Source organism: Leucopleurus acutus (genome assembly GCF_964270905.1).
Source record: "Leucopleurus acutus genome assembly, chromosome: 18".
NCBI classification, from domain to species: domain Eukaryota; kingdom Metazoa; phylum Chordata; class Mammalia; order Artiodactyla; family Delphinidae; genus Leucopleurus; species Leucopleurus acutus.
Window position 1 is genome coordinate 15,912,592 of NC_139160.1, and position 22,509 is coordinate 15,935,100.

At 51.0% G+C, this 22,509-nt stretch overlaps 2 protein-coding genes across 5 annotated transcripts in view; one reads left to right on the forward strand and one right to left on the reverse strand.

The window, feature by feature from the left end:
- DHRS12 (dehydrogenase/reductase 12) overlaps nucleotides 1-14,536 on the forward strand; it is a 37,471-nt gene extending 22,935 nt beyond the window's left edge. The window contains exons 6-12 of one of the 3 annotated variants that reach the window (XM_082859509.1): nucleotides 6,872-6,933; nucleotides 8,205-8,309; nucleotides 9,704-9,794; nucleotides 12,293-12,430; nucleotides 13,307-13,467; nucleotides 13,574-13,653; nucleotides 14,371-14,536. In XM_082859509.1, the coding sequence (XP_082715635.1) occupies nucleotides 6,872-6,933; nucleotides 8,205-8,309; nucleotides 9,704-9,794; nucleotides 12,293-12,430; nucleotides 13,307-13,416 (506 nt within the window). In that variant the 3' untranslated portion in view covers nucleotides 13,417-13,467; nucleotides 13,574-13,653; nucleotides 14,371-14,536. Of the gene's footprint in view, nucleotides 1-6,871; nucleotides 6,934-8,204; nucleotides 8,310-9,703; nucleotides 9,795-12,292; nucleotides 12,431-13,306; nucleotides 14,151-14,370 lie in introns of those variants that run through there. The other 2 variants (XM_082859508.1, XM_082859510.1) reach the window with 2 other exon arrangements.
- A 531-nt stretch (nucleotides 14,537-15,067) lies between these two features.
- Nucleotides 15,068-22,509, reverse strand: part of WDFY2 (WD repeat and FYVE domain containing 2) — a 177,713-nt gene continuing 170,271 nt past the window's right edge. The window contains exons 12-13 of one of the 2 annotated variants that reach the window (XR_014326909.1): nucleotides 17,106-21,970; nucleotides 15,068-15,651 (exon numbers count right to left, since the gene is read on the reverse strand). Coding sequence is in view for 1 of the 2 variants with exons in the window: in XM_082859507.1 (XP_082715633.1) it covers nucleotides 21,941-21,970 (30 nt within the window). In the remaining variant the exon portion in view is untranslated. Of the gene's footprint in view, nucleotides 21,971-22,509 lie in introns of both variants that reach the window. The other variant, XM_082859507.1, reaches the window with a different exon arrangement.

The window sequence follows — 22,509 nt, forward strand, 5'->3', positions numbered from 1 at the left end:
GCCTTAGGATGGATTCCTAGGAGTGAAATTACAGACGCCTAGTTTGTGACCATTTTTGAGACCTTTGACCAAATTGCCAAATACATGATACATTAACCAAATTGCCCGCCAGAAAAATTGGAGCAATTTGTATTCCCACCAGCATTCTTAGTGCTTATCTCTCCCTATCCCAACAAGCTCTGGGTCCCACCCACCTTTGCAAAAGTGATAGATGAAACCTGGCCTCTTACTTTTCTTTGCGTTGCTTTGGTTACTAGTGATATTGAACTTGGCGATGGTGCGTATTTATTGGCCATTTGTATTTCTTTGCAGAGTTGCCTGTTCATGTCCTTTGCCCATTTTTCAATTGTGATCATCGTCTTTTAAACTGTTGGTTTATAAGCCATCTTTGGCACATTTATCACAAGTGCGTTCCTCCCTGACACCTCCTCTGCCCCAGTTTAGCAAATTACTTTTTAATTCTGTTTTTGGTGCTTTGGTTGGTCACACAGAAGTTTAAATTTTCTGTGTAGTCAGCCTGTATATCTATTATTAAGACTGATTTATTCGTTTTTATGGTTTAAAAAAATCCGGGTTACTCTAAATACTTGTTTTTTTCCCTTATTTTCTTACAACATTTTCTCTTATTTAGCGTTTTCGTCCACTGGAAGTTATTTGGGTATTAGGTCGGTAAGGACCCTTTTCTCCTCTTTCTTTCTCTCTTTCCTCTCACGCTTTTTAATAAACAGTGTCACAGCTCTGCTTACATATTGCATAATCTTTCCTTTCTCTCTCTCGTGTACCAAATTCTCACTAAGTTGCTTCTCTTTCCAAGCTCCAGTCCGTTCCACCGATCTAGTGATTATTGTCACGACTGCACTATTCTCATTATTCACATACATTTTACTATCTTCTAGGGCAAGCCCTAGCTCATCACTCCTCTCATTCTTGAGACATTTTCACCCAGAGGACTGATAGATTGGGGGTGAGGAGGCTAGACTTCAGGCATCAGGGGAGACTGGTGGGGTCTGGAGCTCCTGAAGCTACAAGGTAGGACCCCTCGGCCCCCAGAACGGCTTTGGAGCCCTGGGTGAGGCTCTTGGTCTAAAACTGCACTGCGGTGGGGGGCGGTGGCTGTGCCGCCCTCCTAAGGACAGAATGGATAAACCCAAAAGTCAGAGATCTTCTGCCCCTTGGCTTTGGTTTTCTGCCAGCCATTGAGGCTGCTTTGGATGAGGCAGAAACACCTTCCAGAGCTGAGCCCTTGGGCCACGATGGGCCTCCCCACCTGCCTGCCCGCCACTCCGGGGTGGGGTCTGAGCCACTGCAGTGCCCGGGCCGGCGGGGGCGAGCTCTTTCGGGGCCCCGTGGGGACCACGCCTCCTGTTCTCCCAGCCGAGGAGCACTGGCCCCAATTCAGGAAGCCACTGAGGTGCCCGACCCCATCCTGGCCCGGGGGCCCAGGACCTTATCGGTTGATCTGGCTGGGATTCCACGGGTGTTTTTAAAGGAGAGCTACTCACAGCAGTTCTACCACACACCCATTTGGGGAATTTTAAAAACAAAATCCCGATTAAGCACCTTCATGCTTTTAATAAGCCCATTCTCTCCCTGCTGTAAAGCAGGCTCTTTCCTTGTGCCCCAGGTGTAGTACCAACAGCCTCCCTCTCGGATGTGACAGCAGGGAGTGATGCAGTCATCTTCCACCAGAAACACTGGTTGAGCAGTAGCACCCTAGGTACAGACCTCGGATGGCCTGGGGAGGACAAGGAAGTGATAGCATATTCACTTTTGTGGGTTACCTGGAGCCCAAGACAGGTGCCAGAGCTCCCCCCTCTCCTCTCAGGTGGACCCTTCCCACCTCACAGGTAGAGCTCACAGGTGTTCATTCCCACATTTAAACAATGCTGTCCAGCTGCTCACAGCTTCAGCCACCCTTGAGTGAGCCCTCCCACCCCCAGGCTCTTTGCACAGACTGTGCTCCACGCCTGGACACCCTCCTCCCATCCCTACCCTCTCCTAGCACCCTGCAGCTTAGTCCTGCCTCTTTCGCCTCTAAATCTTAGCTCAGGTGTCACCTCACTGCTAACTTGGCCCTGATGCCACCGCCACCCTACCCCATGTGCTCAGAGCAGTCTCTTCTGCACAGCACTGACCTCACTGTGGGTGTAGGTTCATTACATAATAACCTGTTAATGCCTGGTGAACACCCTGCAGTCAGGGAGTTCTCACAGTATCCCTAGTATTTGTCAGTGGGTCTGGCATTTAGCAAGTGGAACTGGAAGCGGGGGAAGTTGAGGTTGGGGGCAAAGGGAAAGATCTGACTCATCCTCACCGCTGTCTGACCCCAAACCAAGAGTAAATACCCCACGAGAAACTGATGACTCTAATGCCTCTTAATGCCTCATTTTCTCTGGGACTCTGTGCTCCCAGCTTCCCCAGGTAATATGATCTTTGAAATGGTCTTTATATAATTTGTAAAGTCAGTGTGTGAGGCCCCTAGGCTCGCTATGGGATGTTTGTGTTATTGTACCAATGTGAGAGGTACCCAATAGTATTCATCACGCAACTGTCTGCTCCTTTAACATCTACACCAGTAACCTGCCAGGGGTAGAGGGACAGTCATTTTCTCCGGCAGATAGTACAATTGGTAGGAGCATATACCCGAATACACCCGCTTAGTAACCAAAGTGGCCTTATTTCAAGCTGGCTGTGAAGGTTTCTTAATAGAAACTCCAATCAGTTCTCCTATGCTAAATGTAAACATTGCAGTAGATTTTTCTCATCAAACAATACTTTTAATGCTACTGAAATATATCATACCCATGATGTGGTATGATTTCAGGAGCACCATGAGTTTATTATTCGGATGGAAATGTGGTTTCAGGCGTGCTTTAAGAGTACTCCGCACCTCTCCTTCAGCGTTACCCGGCTCGACACAGTGTAACATCCCTTCCTAATGAGCTTATAGAGAGAGATTGGCTTCAAGTCATGTACCCATGTCATAAAGGTCCTTGTTGCCGTGTTTTAGAAGACTACGTCCAACATAAATTCCACTCCCAAATCTCTTTCTCGTAATGAACCTCCATCGACATAATGAGTTCCTTGGAAGGAAGGCATTGTGTAAATTAAAAATACTAATGAGTCATAATGATAATGAGTTATCTTCCTTATTACTGGGAGCAGAACTCAGCTTGGGCACATTATCCTGTGGCTGAAGGTGTCTTCCCTACACCCAGACCTGCCCTCCCCCAGGAGCCCAGACTAAAATAGGTTCTCTTTTTTTTTTCCTCTCCTCACCAAAGCTCTGAATCCCCCAGATGTCCCTGATCTTGGCTAGTCAGTCTCGGGGGAATGGAAGTTACTAAACTGGTTCGTACTGAGATAGGAATGACCCGGAGGCACCGTAGCTGTTTCCAGCAGCGCGCTGCGTGCACCTTCCCGAGGATGTTCCTATTAGCTGGTGAGCACAGGTGAGCTGGTGGAGTTTCTAGCTAAGGCCAAGCCCAGTGTCTTAGGGATTGTCTGGTTACAAGCAACAGGAACCCACTCAAGCCGACTAAACAAAACTGATTTACTAGGGGGGAGGCAAGGGCAGCCTTCACAGAACTTAGCGGCAGAGGCACAGCTGGGCTTTGGGAGCGTCAGGGACAGGACAGGACAGCGTGAGGAAGCGGGGTGAACTTTTCCTGTTTCTCTGGGACCCTTGTCCACAGACTCCATCCCAGCCCTCCTGTCTCTGCAGGATGCTTTTCCGTGCACATGGGCCAAATATGGCGGCCGCTGAGTCAAGGGTCCCGCGCCCATGCTCTTGCGGGGAGGGCTCGACTGGTACGGCTTGGCTCAGGTGTCGCCCCTAACTCAGTCTCCTCTGCCCATGGGGTCGAGGTTGCGTGGCTCAAACACAGTGCCTGGCCCCGGGTCATGACTCGGTTACGTGTTGTTACAGGATGCAGGGCCCAGCCCTAAGGGGAGGGGATGGGGCACATCTCCAGAAGAAGTCTACCACGCCAGGTCGAGGAGTTTTCTGCTGAATTTGGTTGGGCGCCTGGAGTGTTGAAGGGCTTTGGGGCAGGAGAGTGGCATTGGCGCCCGTGTTAACAGCAGGCCCGTGGTAGGATCTGTGAGCTGGGCAAGGAGCTCCTGGTGCCATGTTCATCCTAAAGGAGCAGTGACTTGCAGACAACGGGATTCATTCCTGCTCCCTTGGCACTGGAGTCGGTTGGGACTCTGTGGTTGATGGACTCAAGAAAAGGGAGATTTGCCATGTTTTCCATTCTGCGTGGACTTGCTGGGAACTTGGAAAAGTCACAGAACCTCTCTGGGATCCTCTTAATTCCAATTCTTTTAATTAAAATAATAATAATATATATATATAAATATACACATACATACTACTTATATATCTTTCTGTTACTAATTTAGCAGATTCTTTTAAAAGATCTTATTGGCTTTATTCAGAGATCCCTAAATCGGGGAACGTCAATCTAGCAATAGCTGGGAGCCTCGAAGGACTGTGCAAGGCAAGGAATGTTACGGGCAGAGCGGAGCAGGGACAGGGAGGCTGTGCTGGGCACGCAGCAGATTCTTCCTGTGTCTCTCTTTGCTGGCCTGGAAAGATGCTGAGGGTACACAGGAAAGGCCTCAGAAAGCTGGCTAGGGGGCTGGAGGACGATAAATCACTTGTGGCTGGAAAGAGAGAGGCTTCATCTCCTTCTCAGGGAGGAGAAATGCTTGCTGTGTGTGAAGAGTGATATATGTGCTTTGAAATGATAAAGCTGGGGACCTAGGAGGCAAAAAGCATACAGAAGCACATGATGGCTCAGATCTGCTGGGGGCGGGGGGACCCAGAGAGCAGGATGGGAGAGGCCCGTTTTGTGGATTTGGAATGCGGGAGATTTTTTTTTTTTTTTAATGATAGAAAGGGCCCTGAAGGTCTGCTGCTAAAAACTGCAGTTTCTCCAGGAGTTTAAAAAAAATCACCTACCACCTGGCTGTGCCCCACAGGTGAGTGTATTTGGTAGGGATGAATGGCCCAGCTAGTCTTCCTGCCGGTGACTCTGTCAGCATCTAAATTGATACCGGTAGGGTATATTCTCGCAGAGGATGAAGCAGAAAACAAAACACATCACTGGTCTCCTGGGTCGGGGGAGAGGCGCAGAGGGGCTACCCCAGCTCTCATCCGTCTAGGAGGAGCGCCTGGCCAGTGGGGTGAGCGAGTGCGGCCCTCGGCCCATCCCGGGCCTCTGGGAGGGAAGCAGCGGAGCCTCTGCAGGAGGGGTGCAGGCCTGTGGTGTGGAACCTGCTTACAGCTTTCATTTCCTTCACGCCAAGGAGTCGTTTATGACAATCCGTCACGGCAGGCTGATGGGGCTGATAGCTTTTGGCAGAAGTCCTTTCTACTTCTCGCAAATTAAATCACAGAGAAAGTCACCAGCAGTGAATGCAAAGAAAGTGTTCAAGGCCACTGCACGGAGGCTGCCAACAGCTGTCAGAGACCCAGCGTTTGCCAGACTTTAAAAATCCTGCACACTAACGAGGCTGGCACCTCCAGCGACAGGTTGGGGTGCAGACACCAAGGATGCCGTGTGGCATGAAGGGCACAACTCAGCATTGCTGATAATAATAATAGGAACAGTAATAATAATGAAATAAAATGGCAACAACCATTGTGCACAGAGAGCTTTCCAGTCTACGTGCACATTTTCGTGTCACCACAAAACCATGTGATCCTAGGAGGTGGGCTGTCCAGCTATGGCCTCCCTTTCACACGTAAAGAAACCAAGGCTGAAATGCTTTGTCGACCTGCCCGTGGTCACACCGCTGGTAGGTGCCAGCCAGGACTCAAATCCAGGCTCCCGGCTCCCCCCAGCGCCCTTTCCGTGACACCAGGCTGCTCCAGTGAGCCTGGGTGCAGGGCCGGGCTCAAGGTGGTGGGCAGAGCTCGGCAGGCAGAAACTCTGACGAGTGGCCCAAAAAGAGTCCAGGGCTTTCATTTCAATTCCCCGACCCCCAACCCGTTAACACAAGGTAATATATGTTCATTGTTTGGAAAAAAAAAACAAACAGATAAGCATAAGAACGCAGAAATAATAATTGCCCACTCAGAGATAAGCATTTTGAACATTTTAGTGCACCACAGTATCATCCTTGCAGATACTTTTTCTTCATTTTGACACATCTTTCCTCACAAAAACGGAATTCTGTTCCTCCTGCCGTTTTGTAAACGTCTCAGTCCATGTACTGTGAATATCTCCATGTCAGATACACTTCAACAATATTTTTCTCATTTCGTTACAAATGTTAGACATACAGTTTTTATGATTGCAGAAATAACCATAAGGTTATATGCTCATTGTAGAAATATTCAAATTCAAACCGTACAGAAATGCCCAGCAAAGGAAGCAAACGCTTTACTTAATCCCACCCTTGGGGCCTAAGCAGTGTTGCTACATTTCACATTTCCTGTTCATGTTTTTCCGTGCACACTCTAGACATAATGAACATATGTGTCTATATACATTTTTTTTCTCTGCCAAGTGGGATCACAGACTGTTGTGCAGTTTGCTTTTTTCCTTCCTCTGGTGAGGACATTTTATTGTCTCAGTCCCTGAGGTTCTAAGGCATCTTTGTTCCAATCCTGGGGAAAGGAAACCATGAGGCTGGAGAAGGGACAGGATAGTGGGTAGTAGCAACTCAGGGCTGGTTCCAGCGATCCAACTAGAAACCCTCTGAGAGGAGGGGACCGCAGCTCAGGCAGCCCCTTGCCGCTCACCCGGAGGAAGCAGGTAAACGGTGCTACCTCACCACCACCCCGCGGCCACCTGAGAGGAGGGGTCCCGCGGCACCAGATGGCCCCATGACCCCTCATGAATGCTCTGTGCCTCCCCAGGTGTGTATGTTCTCACGACCGCCCTGATCCCCGTCTTGGAGAAAGAACACGACCCCAGAGTGGTGAGTTGACTTTGGGGATGTTTTGTAAGTAAATGACTTTGCTCCTGATGGGAAATCAGTGGTCCTACGTTTGTTGCCCCAACTGTCCCGAGGGGGCCATGCTGTCCACGTCCATAGGGGGAGCCAAATTCTGTCCCCTGGGTCCATGGGCCTTCTGTTGGATAATCTGAGATCCAGCAGCGGTGTGCCAACCCAGACGGCGTCCAGGTGGGTCTAGGGAGGGGCCAGTGAAGTGGGGAGGGATCCAGGTCAAGGTGAGGGTCAGCCTGCGGCTTTGTCCTCAGGACACACGTACTTGAGGGGCTTGTAGGCGTGGCCTGGGATTCCAGAATGCTCGCTCTGGCAGTAGAGACTTCCTGGGAGCCGGCTGTCCATCCTGCCCCCCCGCCCCGCTCTCAGGGGCCCTCCACCCTCCCTGCTCCTGCCTCTTGCCGCGGCTGGGTGGCTGCTGCCCATACACAACCAACAAGTCCCCTGCCAAAAGGGAGGCAGAGCTGTGCGAAGCCCCAGCCCTCACTGTAGGCTCTTCCCCAGTGTCATCTGGGAGTTGGCAAAGCCTTCAGAAAGGGGAGCTTCTGAAGAGCAGGGGCAGCCGGGGAAGGCAGTCAGCAGTGGGTGGGTGGGTGCACTTCCTGGAGAACCTGCCTCTCAATGGGGAGGGGACAGGCTAATGGGTTACAGTGACGGAAATCAGAGAAGTCGGGAGGAAGGCTGCATTCTCTGTGCTGTGAGGGCCAGAATAATGACCTCCCCTGATCCGAGAGGTCCAGGTCCTAGTTCCTGGCACCTGTGAATGTCACCTTGACGTGGCCAAAGGGGACTCTGCAGGTGTGATTAAGTTAAGGGTATTGAGATGGGGAGGGTATCGTGGATTACCCAGGTGGGCCAGTGTAGTCACAGGGGTCCTAAGAAGAGGGCCAGAGTCAGGGGAGACTTGACAGTGGAAGCAGAGGCGGTCGGCATGGTGCAGCCCCAAAGCAAGACATGCGAGTGGCCTCTAGAAGCTGGAGAAGGGAAGGAACGGATCCCCCCTGAAACTGCCAGAAGGAATGCAGCTCTGCTGACACCTTGATTTTAGCCCCATAAGACCCGTTTCAGACTTCTGAATTCCAGAGCTTCCAGTGGGGAATTCATCTGCGACTTTATAAGCCGCTAAGTTTGTGGTCATTTGTTGCAGTAGCAACAAGAAACCAATACGCTGCTTGACAGAGAAGAGGGATGGGAGGGTATTATGAACTTTTCTGTACATATCTCTATTATATTTATTGCAGGTGACAGTCTCCTCTGGAGGAATGTTGGTTCAGAAACTGAATACCGATGACCTACAGTCAGAAAGGACAGCATTCGATGGTACCATGGTCTATGCACAAAACAAAGTACGTGAGGGGAGTTTCTCAAGGCTGCCACCTGGGTGCTTTTCCAAGGAAGGCTAATTCTGGGATTCACGTTAATTTGGACCATAGTAATTCCCAGCAGCACCTGAATGTTCCCCAGTGCAGAGAGAACCCTCTTCTCCATCAGGAGCCTGGCCCAGCCCAGCTCTGCCTGGACCAGGGTGGGGCTGGGGGGCTTCAGATAGCCCCTAGGAAGAGCCACAAAGGCCGCCACCTCTCTTCCCTGGTTTCTTAGACCCACAAAGAGCATGGTGAGAGCCGGTGGCCGCCACAGCAGGAGCCCAGCAGGGGTTCCTTGCCCGGCGCGGCTCAGAGGGAATATGGACCCAGGAAGTCACTCCTCTCTCCCTGGGCAGCCCCTGCTCACTGGCTGGACAGATGCCCCTGGAACAACGCTGGGTTTCCGGGCTCCCTTTGAAGGGCATGTGCATCCAATTCTGAAAGGAAAGGGCAGGGGTCCAGATCTCATGCCGGATCTTAACAAAAAGTGTAGTCACGCCGTCGTTCATCAGCTCATCACAGCTGTTTTTAGAAGCCGGCTATATACCTTCCACATTTATAGTTCTGGCCCCTCAGTTCATTACTTGGGTGGGCTCCCTCGTCGTTTGTGAAGCTGCCAGTGCCCACCAGCTGTCCCTCCTGTTGGTGTGGTCTGCCTCTGTCTGAAACCGCCCCCCCTGCGCCCTGGCTCTGCCCCGCTTTCCCTCAGCGAGCCCCAGGCCAGCTCCTGGTGGATTACTTCTCATGACTCAATCCTGACAATTGAAGGAACCATACTTCTTGACAGTTTTTCCAGGGAACATGGGAACAAACCACTCACTCCGTAAATGAGGCCCAGATGGAGCTCTTTGCAAAACGTAATCAAAGTGCCCTGGGATTGGGCAGTAGTCTCCCTGCAGCTGAGGCTTAAGTGGGGGGTACTTGATATTTCAGGGAATTTGCAACAGCTGTGTTCTCTAAGCATCCCCAGTACGCGTCCTACACTCCAAGGCAGGAGTTCCTTCACATGTCCACGGACACCCGCTCAGTGCCGGCCTGTGCCGGTGGCCAGGGTACACAGTGAGCGGGCCCCAGCAACGAACACCGCAACACAAGCAACTAGGAAAGAGGACTCTCTGGGTGTCATTTCCGGAGGGGGAGGGGAGGGGGAAGCCCCCAGGCAGCGTGCGGCGTTGGCGTTCCCTCATTTCCGGTACTGGTCTGCGTCTCAAACGGAGGGGTCGGGACGCAGCGCTGGGTTGTAGCCAGAGCTTGTGGGGTAGAGAGCCGATTCTAGAGCAAGGTGAAATCTGACATGGGGGGCGGGCGAGGCAGGGTAGGGGCCCCCTTGCCCCCCTCCCGTTTGTTCATCCTCGCCCCCCACCCACCCCGTGCAGAGGCAGCAGGTGGTCCTGACGGAGCAGTGGGCCCGAGCGCACCCGACTATCCACTTCTCGTGCATGCATCCCGGCTGGGTCGACACCCCAGGTAGGTCTTTCATTTCCACGGCGCCTGCGTTTCATCTAAAGGTATCTTGGGCGGCCGCAGGACTGACTCTGCCCTGGACTGGCCTAAAACCAGTATCAGGAGGACTAGGAACGGCTTCGTTTCCACTGAGAGGGGCAGGCTGGTCCTCACAGGCGGAGCTGCTGTTAATCTGCCCCGCGCCTGGCGGAGAGAGGGGGCGGCCCTGGGGTGGGGTGCGGCTGGGGGCCCCTCCCTCGGGACGGGCGGAGCCAGTGCACACTGAGTGTCGGAGAGGAACGAACCGAACCGAGGGGGGCGAGAGGGACCGAGGGAAGTCAACGGGAGACGCTGGGAACGTGGGGATAGGCCAGGCCACCTCGCCGCCGCCGCCCGGGTTCCTAGAAGTAGTGATGCACACAGGTCAGTAACAATCACGAAGGAGACAAGTGGAATTTTCTGGAAGCGCGTTGGAGCAGCAGGGAGGGAGAGCAGAGCTCTCCTCGGGATCTGGCCCTCCCAACTCCGTGGCCTCGGGTAAATCACGTGGGCTCTGTAGCTCTTTCCTCCGCCCCTGAAAACAGCGCACAGGAGCACCCCCAGGACACCTGAGAGCCCAGAGCTGCTCACAGCCGTGTCTGGATACTGACGCGTGTGTCCTCACAGCCCCACTGCGGTGGGCACTAGCATCATGCCCATTTCCAGATGGGGAAACTGAGGCACGGGGGGGCCAGGATGGGCCGGCTGGGCCCGGCCACAGTGTCGTGGGAAGCAGGCTCTCTCGTACACGTGCTGTCGTCCTTTCTGAAAGCCGGTTGAGCAGAAGCCTTAACATTTGTATATACATCCTTGGAATTCATCCTAAGAAATAATGAGAGATGTGGAAAATGAGGTTCCTCATCACAGCACTCGTGCTAGGAGAGTGAGTTAATAAATTATGGAGCACCTGTACAAGAAATGTGTTCAGCCCTGAAAACTGCTGGGGAGAAATGTCTATGGGAAAGGAAAACTGCACTATACCATTAAGTGAAGGTATCAGTCCCCCAAACTGTACTGCCTTAGGGTCTTATTTTTGCTACGCCCATATCCCCGTGGAAGAAGGCGTATGTTGGTGCCACGCAGCATCCCATGGAGCTGGCGCGGACCCGCCCTCTGGGGCACGGATCTGAGGACGTCTGGCAGCCTCCTGTTTTACATGCAGAGGGGGTGTCCTCAGCCAGGCATACCAGGAGGGACTCAGGCCAGGGGTGTTGCGAGGGGGTGGCTTCTTCTTGTCGCTTCTGGATGGGAGACATGCCCAGCCCTGCCTGACCAGGTAGCTCCGTCAGGCCGTGGAGGGCAGCCAGCCTGTCATCCTCCCAAGGACGTCACCCTGACAGTCCTCGTGTCAACCTGTGTGCTTGCAAAATCTGTGCTCCAAGCCCACCCCCTGGATCCACCATCGGGGTCAAGGTGCAGTTTGCCCTCTATTGTCCACAGGTCACAGGGCAACGACTGGGCCTCTCGGGTGCAGATGGCCTGTCTGGGGACACAGAAGCCCGAGGGAGGGCTGGGCAGGGCCTGAGGCCGGGGACACTTGTCCTCCCCGAGTGCTGTGACAGAGGATTCAAATTCCTTCTCTTTGCTCATCAGTATTTCCTAATTTTTCCACAATTAGCAAGTACTGTTTCTATGAAAAGAAAAAAAAATTACTTTTAATATTAGAACTGAGGGCCTTAGATTAGATGATCCTTTCTTTCTCTGAAATCCTCTGATCTCATTACAGCTTTCAGATGTTGTTTTCTCTGCCTCCTTTTCTTTCCTTGGCTTCACGAGAGAACAGTTTTGTTTCCCAGCGTGCTCACTGTTGGGACAGTGTGTTCCCCGAGGTCTGTGGGCGGCGGGGCTGGGCCTCCCGTGGTGAGGACGGGGGCCCTGGGGAGGTGACACCAGGAGGGGAACCTCTGTGTAGCCGGGTGTGGGGGGCAGGGGGAGGACGAGTTAGAGGAGCTTTGGCAGAGGAATGAAGAAGTCCCTCGCCTTCTTACTACACTCCTCCCTAAAAAGCAGGAAACACTAGTGCAGCCCGAGGAGCCATTAGCCAGGATCCTCAGAGAGGTCAGAATCCTTGGCGAGAGATGGTTCACCCAGGAAGCGGGAGTCTGATCCCCTCTCAGCTTCAGCGTGACCCTCCTTTCTTAGGATAGAAAGTGGGGAGGTGCTGGAGATTTTGCTCCCAGGGGACAGGCTGGTCTGGGCGCCCGGGGCCCAGGGGACACGGGACCCAACACACTCGGGGCTCTGGTGAGCAGCACTTCCCTCCCAGGCCACAGGGTGACACCTCAGGGGCTTTGTGACAAGGCTGTGTGAAATCTGGACAGCCTGGAGGAATGCTGTGTTGAAGTGGAAAGAGGGCAGTCCGTGGTCCCATTCCATTTTATCGTTGTTATTTTGTCATTGGAAGAAGCCAAGCGCGGGCAGCGTCCTGGCTTGAGGATGCTGTCCTCACCTCCCTGTCCGTGCCCCCCCCCCCGCCCCTGCAGGTGTGCGGTTGTCGATGCCCGGGTTCCACGCCAGGCTGGGGGCCAGGCTGCGCTCTGAGGCCCAGGGCGCGGACACCGTGCTGTGGCTGGCCCTCGCCCCGACTGCCGCCGTGCAGTCCAGCGGCCTCTTCTTCCAAGGTGACTTCCTCCCTGGGTGTGAAGGCGCCGCTGACCCTCCTCTCCGTGCAGCTCGGGTCTGGGAGGGACTGTTCCCCTTCCCCGTGATTGTGCCCGGCCTTCCTTGGCAGGGCGGCTCCTTCGCCTGTCGGGGCGCTTTGTGAAGGGCCTCCCCTCTGACTTCGCACCACCCGCTTTTTCCATCCACCTTTCTGAACTCAGTGGGTCCCTTGAGGATGAAATCCTCGGGTTGTCATCCTTGTCCTGAGTCTTGGGAGAGGCCGGGCCCTGTGGGCACCGCGGAGATGAACGCTCCCTCTCTGAAGATCCGGGGATGGGAGCTGCAAGCAGCAGTGCAAAGGGAATGAGTCTCTTCTTTCTGCTTCCGGGGGCAGTTATCTGTTGCGGGTTTGCTCTCAACCTGGGCAGCATCCCGACTGGCAGTCTGAGAGGAGGCATGCTGAGGGCGGATGCTGGAGGCCAGGGCCTTCTGCCTCTTTCCCCACCACGGATGTGGCCGCCTGAGCCATGATGGAGCTTTGGTGACCCTGTGGTGGCTGGGGGCGTGGCCGTACCTTCTCCGGTTCTCAAACACTCCACACTCCCCAAGCCCAAACCCCACCCCCGCCGGCACCCATGCCTGAGGACCCTCCCCCAGCCCGCTGGAGTCCCTCAAAACCCAGCCCGACACCTGTCCTCCCCAACTCGGTCTCCCTTCTGTAGCACCTCATCATCTGTGGGGACCCTTGAAGGCAGGGGTGGCATCTAACTCTGTCCGGTGTGGGCCCCGCTCCGGCAGATGTCCGTGACATGACTGACCCGGGGCCCGAGTGGCGGGCAGAGGCTCGTCCACGCCGCCTCGCTGCTCACACCTTTGTTCTTCCCTCTCGCTTTTAGACCGGAAACCAGTGCCCACACATTTGCCTTTTGCTAGAACATCGTCCTCACCGGCTGAAGAGGAAAAACTAATTGAAATCCTGGAAGAGCTAGCTCAGAGATTTAAATAGGCCAGGCCAGACCCAACGCGGGGCTGGAACCGCCTCAGAAAATATGGGAAGGTGTGGCCCAGGGGTAGACCAGTACACGGACCCCACGTCTAGATGTCCCCGTAGATTGGCCCATATTCCACTGCTGTGGTCTGAGCTGCTTCCTCTCCTTCTGCAGTCATAGAAATCAGCCCTGTTCTTTATACAAAGCCTAGTATTGAAGCCGTGACCCACCATCTCCTCACTGTGGGACCACAGGTGGGTTACTTACCCTCCGGGGGCCTCATTTTCCCTGTCAGTGGAGATTTTAGTGCTACCGACCTCAAGGGGTGGTTTTAACGATTTCGTGAACTACTAGTAATGCACTTAGAAGAGCGCTTGGTGCATCGTAAAGACTTGATATATGTTTGTTAGCTATTAACATCAGCTTTAACTGACAAGTGTGCTAAAACTCACGGGAAAAAAAAAATCCCCCTAAGGGTTACCCCCTGTAGCAATGAGGAGCCACACAGAATGGGAGCTTTTATTTTAAAGTAAATACGACTGGGGCTGGGAACTAGCGAATCTGCCTCTTCCGCAGTATCTTCTTTTCCCGTGTAAATTTCTCCTTTGGGATGTGGTTTTTTCCTAAGATTCCATGGCCTGGTTTATTTACATTTGCTACGATTAGAAGTGGCATGGACATACATACAGTACCAAAGTAAAGTAGCTAGCTAGTGGGAAGCAGCTGCACTGCGCTGGGAGATCAGCTCCGTGCTTGGTGACCACCTAGAGGGGTGGGATAGGGAGGGTGGGGAGGGAGACGCAAGAGGGAGGGGATATGGGGATATATGTATATGTATAACTGATTCACTTTAAAGCAATTATACTCCAATAAAGATGTTAAAAAAAAAAAAAGTGGCTTGAATTACGCACCTGGCATTCCGGTGCTACTGTTTGGTAAAACTTCTTAACTATTTGCATTTTATGTCTTAGTGACGCTGGGGAAAGTTGTAACAAAAATCGGTGAACAGATTTAGGATAGCTCCATACACGTTCTGGATGGTCACGGCGAAATAAACGTACTGCATCACCCACAGCGGAGGAGAACCCAGCTGGGCACCGCTCACCCAGTCCCACGGTGCGGGGCCTTCAGACGTGCCTGAGGTGCTCAGGTCCAGGCTGTCAGCCGAGGAGCCCCTAGGAAGGGGCTTTCTGGTGAGTCCGCCTGGAAGATCAGTGAGCAGCGGCCCCCGGGCATGAATCTCTCCTTTCCTGAAGGAGGACACGGGGGGGGGGGGGGGGGGGGGGGGGGGGGGGGGCTGCCGCGGTGCTGGGTGTGGGCGGTGCTGGGTGTGGGCGGGGCCGGGCGGGCACGGGCAGGCTGGATGGAGGAGGGGCAACCCAGCCGCACCTCCCACCGGCCCTTTGACAGCGTGCAAGTCATCGACTTCTTCCCACTTATCTGTAAAATGGGCCTCATGAATTTTTACGAAGGCTTTTCCTGGCTGTATTTTTCCTGAGTCCTCTCTCCTTCATTTGGAAAGTTTATCAGCCACAGGTAAAGCAGCCTTGTGTGAAAGATAAAGAAAATAAACAGGTCTGCTCAGCCAGCCATGGTGAACGCCAACGCAGGGCTGCTGGAGTGCGTGTGTGTCACATGGCACAGCTCGACAACAATGACAGGACCACAGGTGCAGGAAGGTTTCCAGAGATTTATTTTAAACCGTGGCGGTAGCTTGCATTGAGTCTTTGACATTGGTCATGGCTACACATTCATTTTGGTTAGCGGGAAGCACAGTGGGAAAGTGAGCAGAGTTCAGAAACGTTCACGACATTCAGCAGCATTTGAATGGAGAACTGGATACATTTAACATCGTGGGAAATCCCTGCTTATTCCCACCTAATCACATTCAGGAAGTCAATGTCAAGACTGCTTGGTCTGGTTGGGGGAATCTAGTGGCAGAGGGTGTGGCAATGCCAGCAGGGTTTGGCTAGAACCACATTTGATAAATCTCTTCCAGCTTTGGGCGTATTACATTTTCAGCCTGACCCCTTGGAGAATCTCATTTCAAAAAGAAAGAAAAAGACATCCATAAAGCAACACGCCGCTGCAGCCAGGTTCCAACGTGGCTGTAGACTGGTGGGCGTGCAGGGTGGAAGCGTCCGTGTCCCCTGTTGTGGAGACAGTGGCAGGCAGGCACGAATGTGGGGCTAGCACCTTCCCGGTTGTCCAGTTAGTAACAGTTTTTGGACTTTTCATATAAAGATTTTCTTCTGCAAAATGACAGTACATTTGAAAAAAAGCAGATGGCGTAAAACACAAATATGTAAGTATACAGTGGTTACCAGCGACACAAGTATTTTGGTCCATACTTCATATGCTACTAACATAAGGCAGCCATCCATTTAAATGAAAGAAAAAGTGTGTATAAGTGAAATACTTTTTTCAAACCATTTCTCCTTTTTGTGTTACAGTTTACCCTCTCATGCTTCCCAGAGAACCAAGGGGGATAAAAAGGAGAAAGGATCCTAAATATCAAAGTCACATTGTAAAACTAACCTTTAAGCCGACCTGCAATTCCCCTTCTCTCCCAAGAAAGTCAGATACACTTCTGTACACTCACGAAGGTGAACATTTTGAGGTATTTGTTTTTAATGAGATGGTACTATGATTGACTTGCACCTTCACCATCTTTTTCAAACCTCCTGGGCTCTAGACGGGAAAATACTGGAAGCAGTTTACTTGATGTGACACAGACAAAGGCAGTGGGATATGCTCCCGTTGACCTGAGTGAAGTCAGCCACGTGCAGGCGGGTCACTGGTAATGGTTAGGTCAGTTTAGTAATAACAGTCATGGAATCATAGGATCACGGATTGGAAGGGATCTTAGGAACAATCATTGAATTCAACTTCTACTCAAGGCTTTTAATCTCCACATCTATTCCACTATAAATAGACAAGGGGCTACATACTGTCTGTTCCAAAATTCCCTGGCAAAAGAAACACAAAAGAGGAATCCCATTCCAGTGTTGGACAGATCTAATTTTACACCCTGCTTTCTTGTGTTTGGCCTAAACAGGCTTCTTGGTGGAAAGGATAATGTTTAAAGGCAAAATTACAAACTAAAAATATGGATGTCCCTGAATTAAGTTACGGACACATGATACTTGGGCACTGAAGGATAAAGGCAAGTGGATGGAATACAAGTATCAGTACTAGGAAGTACCGAGGCCCGCGGTGGGACGCCGGGATGCCCCTGCTCGGTAGAGTCGGGTCTCCAGGGCGGTGGCTGCCTGAGCTCTTTTACTGTCGCCGAACTGAGAAAAACATTCCCTTCCGCTTGGCGAGTGCCACTGCGATGAGGATTTATCACATTTACCACATTGTACTGAAATGACCATTACTTGCAAGAACGATTCAAAGCCAGAGGGAAATGAGGGCAGCAGTGGCCTGCTTGCTCACGGGAAGGCCGTGTGGGTGCAGTGCCACTGCTGTCCAGAACAACCTCCTCCACAGGTCAAGGCCTGTCCTTTTTCAAAGGGGAGCTCCTAACCTGGGCCCCCAGGTAATAGCGGAATCAGTATGCCGTAAGCTTATCCAGGCCAAGTCTGTGCAAGCAGTGGTCTCCAGCCCCACCTCACAGCCTCCAGTGAGGGGCTGTGCCCCCAACAAAGTTCAAAAATTAGTTACCAGGGGTCATTTTAGGATAATAACTCCAGGTACTTACAGAGAAAAAGAAACTTTGATACCAGCCTCAGCTGCAGGGAAACTTGACTCTCTGGGTAGAGGTGCGTGGTGAACCGTGTGCTGCCTCTCTCTGTGGCCACGAGCATCTGCGTCTCACGGTGACAAGAGCTCAGGCTCCAGGACTGCAGTTGTGCACTTGATGTTCTCTGGCAGCTCCAAACCGCCTGTGGGCCCCGAGCACCAGGCTGATGCAGGTCCTGGGCCTTTCTTTACGCTGCTCCCACAGCCTGGGCTCACAACAACTCATCCTTTAACTCTCAGCTCAGAAGCCCTTTCCTCTGCAAGGTCCCCTGGCTCCACCCGTGCGGGTAGGAGCACCTGCGCAGCTCCTGGAACAGGACCCCACAGCCCTCTGTCACTGGATTTACCACCTGGCACTGAAATGATCCATCTAGGCGACAGGATGGACCTCGTGACCCTGGGCCTGGTTCAAAGCCTGGAGTGTGGTGGACACTCAACAAAGGGTTGGACTGGACGAGAATTGGAGTCTCAAGGGTCATCTAGATCCCTCAGTGCTCAAGATGGACTTAATCTCTGTTTCCCAATCATGTCGCTAGATAGGCACTTGCACATCCAGAAAAACATAACTTTGTTTTAAAGGAGAGGAAAAAAAGAATGTTTTTGGCAAAATGCTTTCCTTCACTTTAAAATATAAATCTTAGTGGACAAGGTCATATATACAATTAAACTACTATGAAAAGGCCAAACCAAAGGAATGTCATTTAATGCATATTTATGTCCAGTAACTTTGATAACATAGTTTAGATCTAGTTCCTTGCTTAAAAGGCAAAATTCAGGCGTTAAAAACTGATTAATGTTAAGAAAAAAATAAATTCTGCTTTTGAAAAAATGAACCTTAAAACAGGAAAAGAAAGGCAATGTTCCATAAGAAGGTCAATGAAGAGACTGGCTCAGTGCCAACCCACACACGGAGGGTGAGGTGGGCTTTCAGTGCCCCTGGATTTCCACTTAAACTTTGTAGCTGGGGTGGTCTGTGGGGAAGAGTATAGGAAGGAGTTTATGCTGATGGAGACCTGCAGGAAGCACCTCACTGCACATACCCATCCGCTTGGAACCACAGCCTGGGGCCAAAGGCTGTGCCTACAATGAGAGGAACAGACCCGGTTCCGAGAGCTCCCTGCCTCGAGGCTGGAAGTCATTGCTCCCCCTCACGCCATTACCAGTTAATGTTCTAAAACAACTGTTCCTCGAAAATTCTTTCAGGTTTCCCTTGTTGATACCTCTGCGATCTCTAACTGCCTGGTGTGACTACAGTGTTTTGTGCGTGGAACATTCTAGATGTCTGAAGATCCCTTCCAGTTTTGTGATTTTATGATTCTTTGAATAATTCAAACAATCCAGTAAGAAATACATCATGGTTGATTGACCTCAGATAAAAAGACACATGACTCCAAGTACTTAATCTAAAACCACTTGTGCTATTGTGGAGACAACCCAGGCAGTTAAAGGTTCCAGTAACATCATTTCTTTGGAGAAACTGAGAGCATGTGATTGGTTCTATCCTACCAAATGAAGGACAGCCACGTGCACGGTATGTGCGGGTTTGCCACTTTCCCAGCATAATCCTGTTAGGCTTTACTTGCCAGAGCTTCTGTATGTTGAAGTAACAGAGCAAAAAATATATATAAAGTGCAATTCCAGTGGGGTAAAACAAGAACTATGAGAGTTAACCCAGACAGGAGAAAAGCCAAGCGCTGGCACCAGCTCCCACTCCTAATGAATGAAGCCTCTATTCCATAAAAATGCTTGGAAGGCACCCCGACACCAACACATATCTACGAGTTACAAAAATGGTGGAGATAATGTAATACTCAAGAATTCACAGTATTATAGACACACACAGTTGGCGTGCTAAGCGCTTCTCACCAAGTTCAAGCACCTACACAAATGAGAAAGGAAAAGGCAGGGCAACGGATACCTTGACATATCTGTGGTTACTGATCGTGACTCTCATCACCAACGAGGTGTCCAGTGGTTTCAACCTCTGAGTGGCCCTGTGGGCTGGGATACAGACAGGCTGGGAGGGAGATAGCTGGACTGAAGTGCAGGGTCACAGACCAGAGGGAACACGGTGTCACATGTGGTCCAAAGGAGACAATCAGCTTTACCAGCGGGGTCTGAGCTCATCGAGACCCAACTCAGATCCACGTCAGGTGGCCGCGTGCCTGATCCACTGTCTCCCTATCGCTGTGCTTGCCTCTCTATACACAGGCCGGGCTCCAAAGTTCAGGAAGGGAAAACATAGCGATTCTTTCCTACAACTCATTTCCAACACACAGTCCCTTATTACGTACAACTTAGTTAAGTGGCTCCAGGTTCTAGTAGTAAACTACAAAATAGATATGAGTTTTTTTGTTTTTTTGCGGTACGCGGCCCTCTCACTGTTGTGGCCTCTCTCGTTGCGGAGCACAGGCTCCAGACGCGCAGGCTCAGCGGCCATGGCTCACAGGCCCAGCTGCTCTGCGGCATGTGGGATCTTCCCGGACCAGGGCACAAACCCATGTCCCCTGCATCGGCAGGCGGACTCTCAACCACTGCGCCACCAGGGAAGCCCAATATTTGAGTATTTTAAATTCCCTTTTTAAAGCTCTCTCACAGAGCAGTCATGCAGAAGAGACTCAAGTTAGTTATAATGGCTTTGGCTGATGGCAAGCAAGGATTGTGTGGAAGTGGCAGTTAAGTGATAAGTGGTAATTGCTGTGTGTGTGTGTGTGTGTGTGTGTGTATGTACGTGTACACAACCTTAGAGTATGCTCACATGGGCCCATCTGCCCTGATGTCCCAGGTCATGGCTGTCACGTACCATGGCTGCATGGGGCACACCCACTGTCCTGCTTCCCAAAGCTGCAGCAGCAGAATCATCTCGAGGAAGCCCGTCCCCCGGAAGCACACTTGGTCAGTGTTGGGGGAGGGATAATCCAAGTATGGCTGGGAGGCCTTCTCCCAGTTAGAAAGAAAATTAATGATCACGAGGGGGAAAAATTACTTTCAGGAAAAGAGGAAAAAAAATAGGGAGGACTTCAACTACTACCACCCCAAATTGTCAGATCAAAAGAGAACAAGATCCTGTGGAGGTAGGGCTCAGCTAGGGAAGGGCAAGTAATTGGCCTGTTTAACTGCGAGGCTCTGCTTAATTAACCTGATGAACCCCAAGGACCCGGGGATCCCCCAATGCTCCTGACAGGTGAGGGCTGAATGAGGTGGCACTTGTGTAAAGTGCTTAGAACGGGGCGAGCACATAGCTCACGCCTGCTGCTAATTTCAATTCTATTTTTACAAATGAAAATAAGATTTTTTGTTTTCTTTGCGATACGCGGGCCTCTCACTGCCATGGCCTCTCCTGCTGCGGAGCACAGGCTCCGGACGCGCAGGCTCAGCGGCCATGGCTCACGGGCCCAGCCGCTCCGCGGCATGTGGGATCCTCCCAGACCGGGGCACGAACCCGCGTCCCCTGCATCGGCAGGCGGACTCTCAACCACTGCGCCACCAGGGAAGCCCCCAAAAATAAGATTTTAAAAAAGAACTTCAATATCCCAAGTTGAGTCACTACACACAAGAATATCTCAATTTATCAAGTTTGAGTGGATTCCCTTAAAATTAGAGTTTAGATTCATCTCCTAAAGACTCCCCCTGCCCCTCTTTTTTTTTTTTACATTCCCAACTGGAACACAGCATGAACTGTAGGATTCAGTACCTTTTATGTCTCAGATCACACAATTTTAGTATGAAAGTGTGCAAAGTGTTCTCATAAAATACATGAAGATAAAAATCTTTAAATATCTCGTTTTGAAAGAAGAAAATACAGACGGTGAGGAATAAAGCAGGATACAACCTCGCAGCAATGAACATGTTCAAGTTCAGAGGTGACATCACATAGAACAACGCATTTTAAAGACACTATTCTTGAAGGACACAGGGTTTTGTTGTTTTGTGTTTAATATGAAGAGCGACAGGGAGCTGTGTCAATAAAACTAAAACCTAAAAGGCTCAGAAAGCTCCAGCTGAATTAGAAATGATCCAGGCACTGAGAGTTGAAGGCCTGAGTTATGATAATCTACTTTGTGGCTGGGAGTGGCTTTCTCACAACATTTGTTTTTAATGCAGGAAAGACAGAGAAAAACTGAGGCAGAAACACAAGGTCATTTCCACTCCATGAGAACATGTACAACCTAGATATCACAAACAGATCACTCTCAGGCGATTCAAGAGTCAGCTGGGAAATCCACATGAATGGTTTTCCAGGTCTCTCAATGGGAGGGGGTTTCTACGAAAGCAGAAACACTGCAAATAAACTGTGAATACGTACACTCTGGGGAACAGCCGATGAAGCTGAGGGTGGATACATAGAGAAGAAAAAGATGCCGACCACGAGATATGTGTCCAAGTGAAGGAAACACGGAAACTATAACTACCGAAAATACCCTGAACAGTTATACACACCTCATTTCTCCGACACACAAAGCAACAACTAAAACGAAGTGGTGAAAAATACAAAACTTAAAACACCCCACACTGAGTTTGCAGTATACTCAAAACAAGGTAGCACAGCCAGACTGTATAAACCACTTGTTAAAAAAATATCCTCTTTTATATCGTATGAACAAGTTGCAAGAGTTCCCTCGCAAGAGCTCCCCGACCGCTCACCGCCGTGTGTGCGGGTCACACGCAAGCTCAGCTCAGCTCTTCAGCTTCTCTCCCACCACTCACGCATCTGCTTTACAGCTCCAGTCATGATTTAGGTTAGAACAACCGTTTCTTGAGTAAATACTATCTTTCTGGTGCCTGGAAGGGGCATCAAGACACAACCGGGGTCATATCCCACAACTGTAAAAAGAAGAAGATCTCTGATGAACTACCATTCAACTGTGTTGAGCACCCACAGTCCTGGTAACTGAATTCAAGTGTATTTTTTAACTTAACAAGGAGCTAAGTACTATACGAACATCATTTATAAATCTATAAAATAGTATTTGTCCATCAAAAAGTTCAACATAACCCTCAAAAACAGCACAATGGCAGCTGGAAATTTTAATCCGGCTGATGGAGAATAAAGGCAGATTAGATTCATTCAAGGGGGAAGGGAAGTAACATATGAGGCAACAAATGGGTACCAAGATGTGCTGTGTCCTTTCTATATCTCATCTCATCTTCCAAACAGTTCTACGAAATGTCTCATTTTCAAAAATAAAGGAACCAAGCCTCCCAGAATTTACTTTAAACGTGCTCAAAGTCACAGAGGTCTGGTGGCTTCCAAAGGGGATTATTTCAACCACCCCATCCTGCTGCTGCCTCCAAGAAGGGACCAGAACGGGCCCAGGAAGTAGGGCTCAGTGAACGAGGCCAACCTGAGCCTCTGGGTGCCT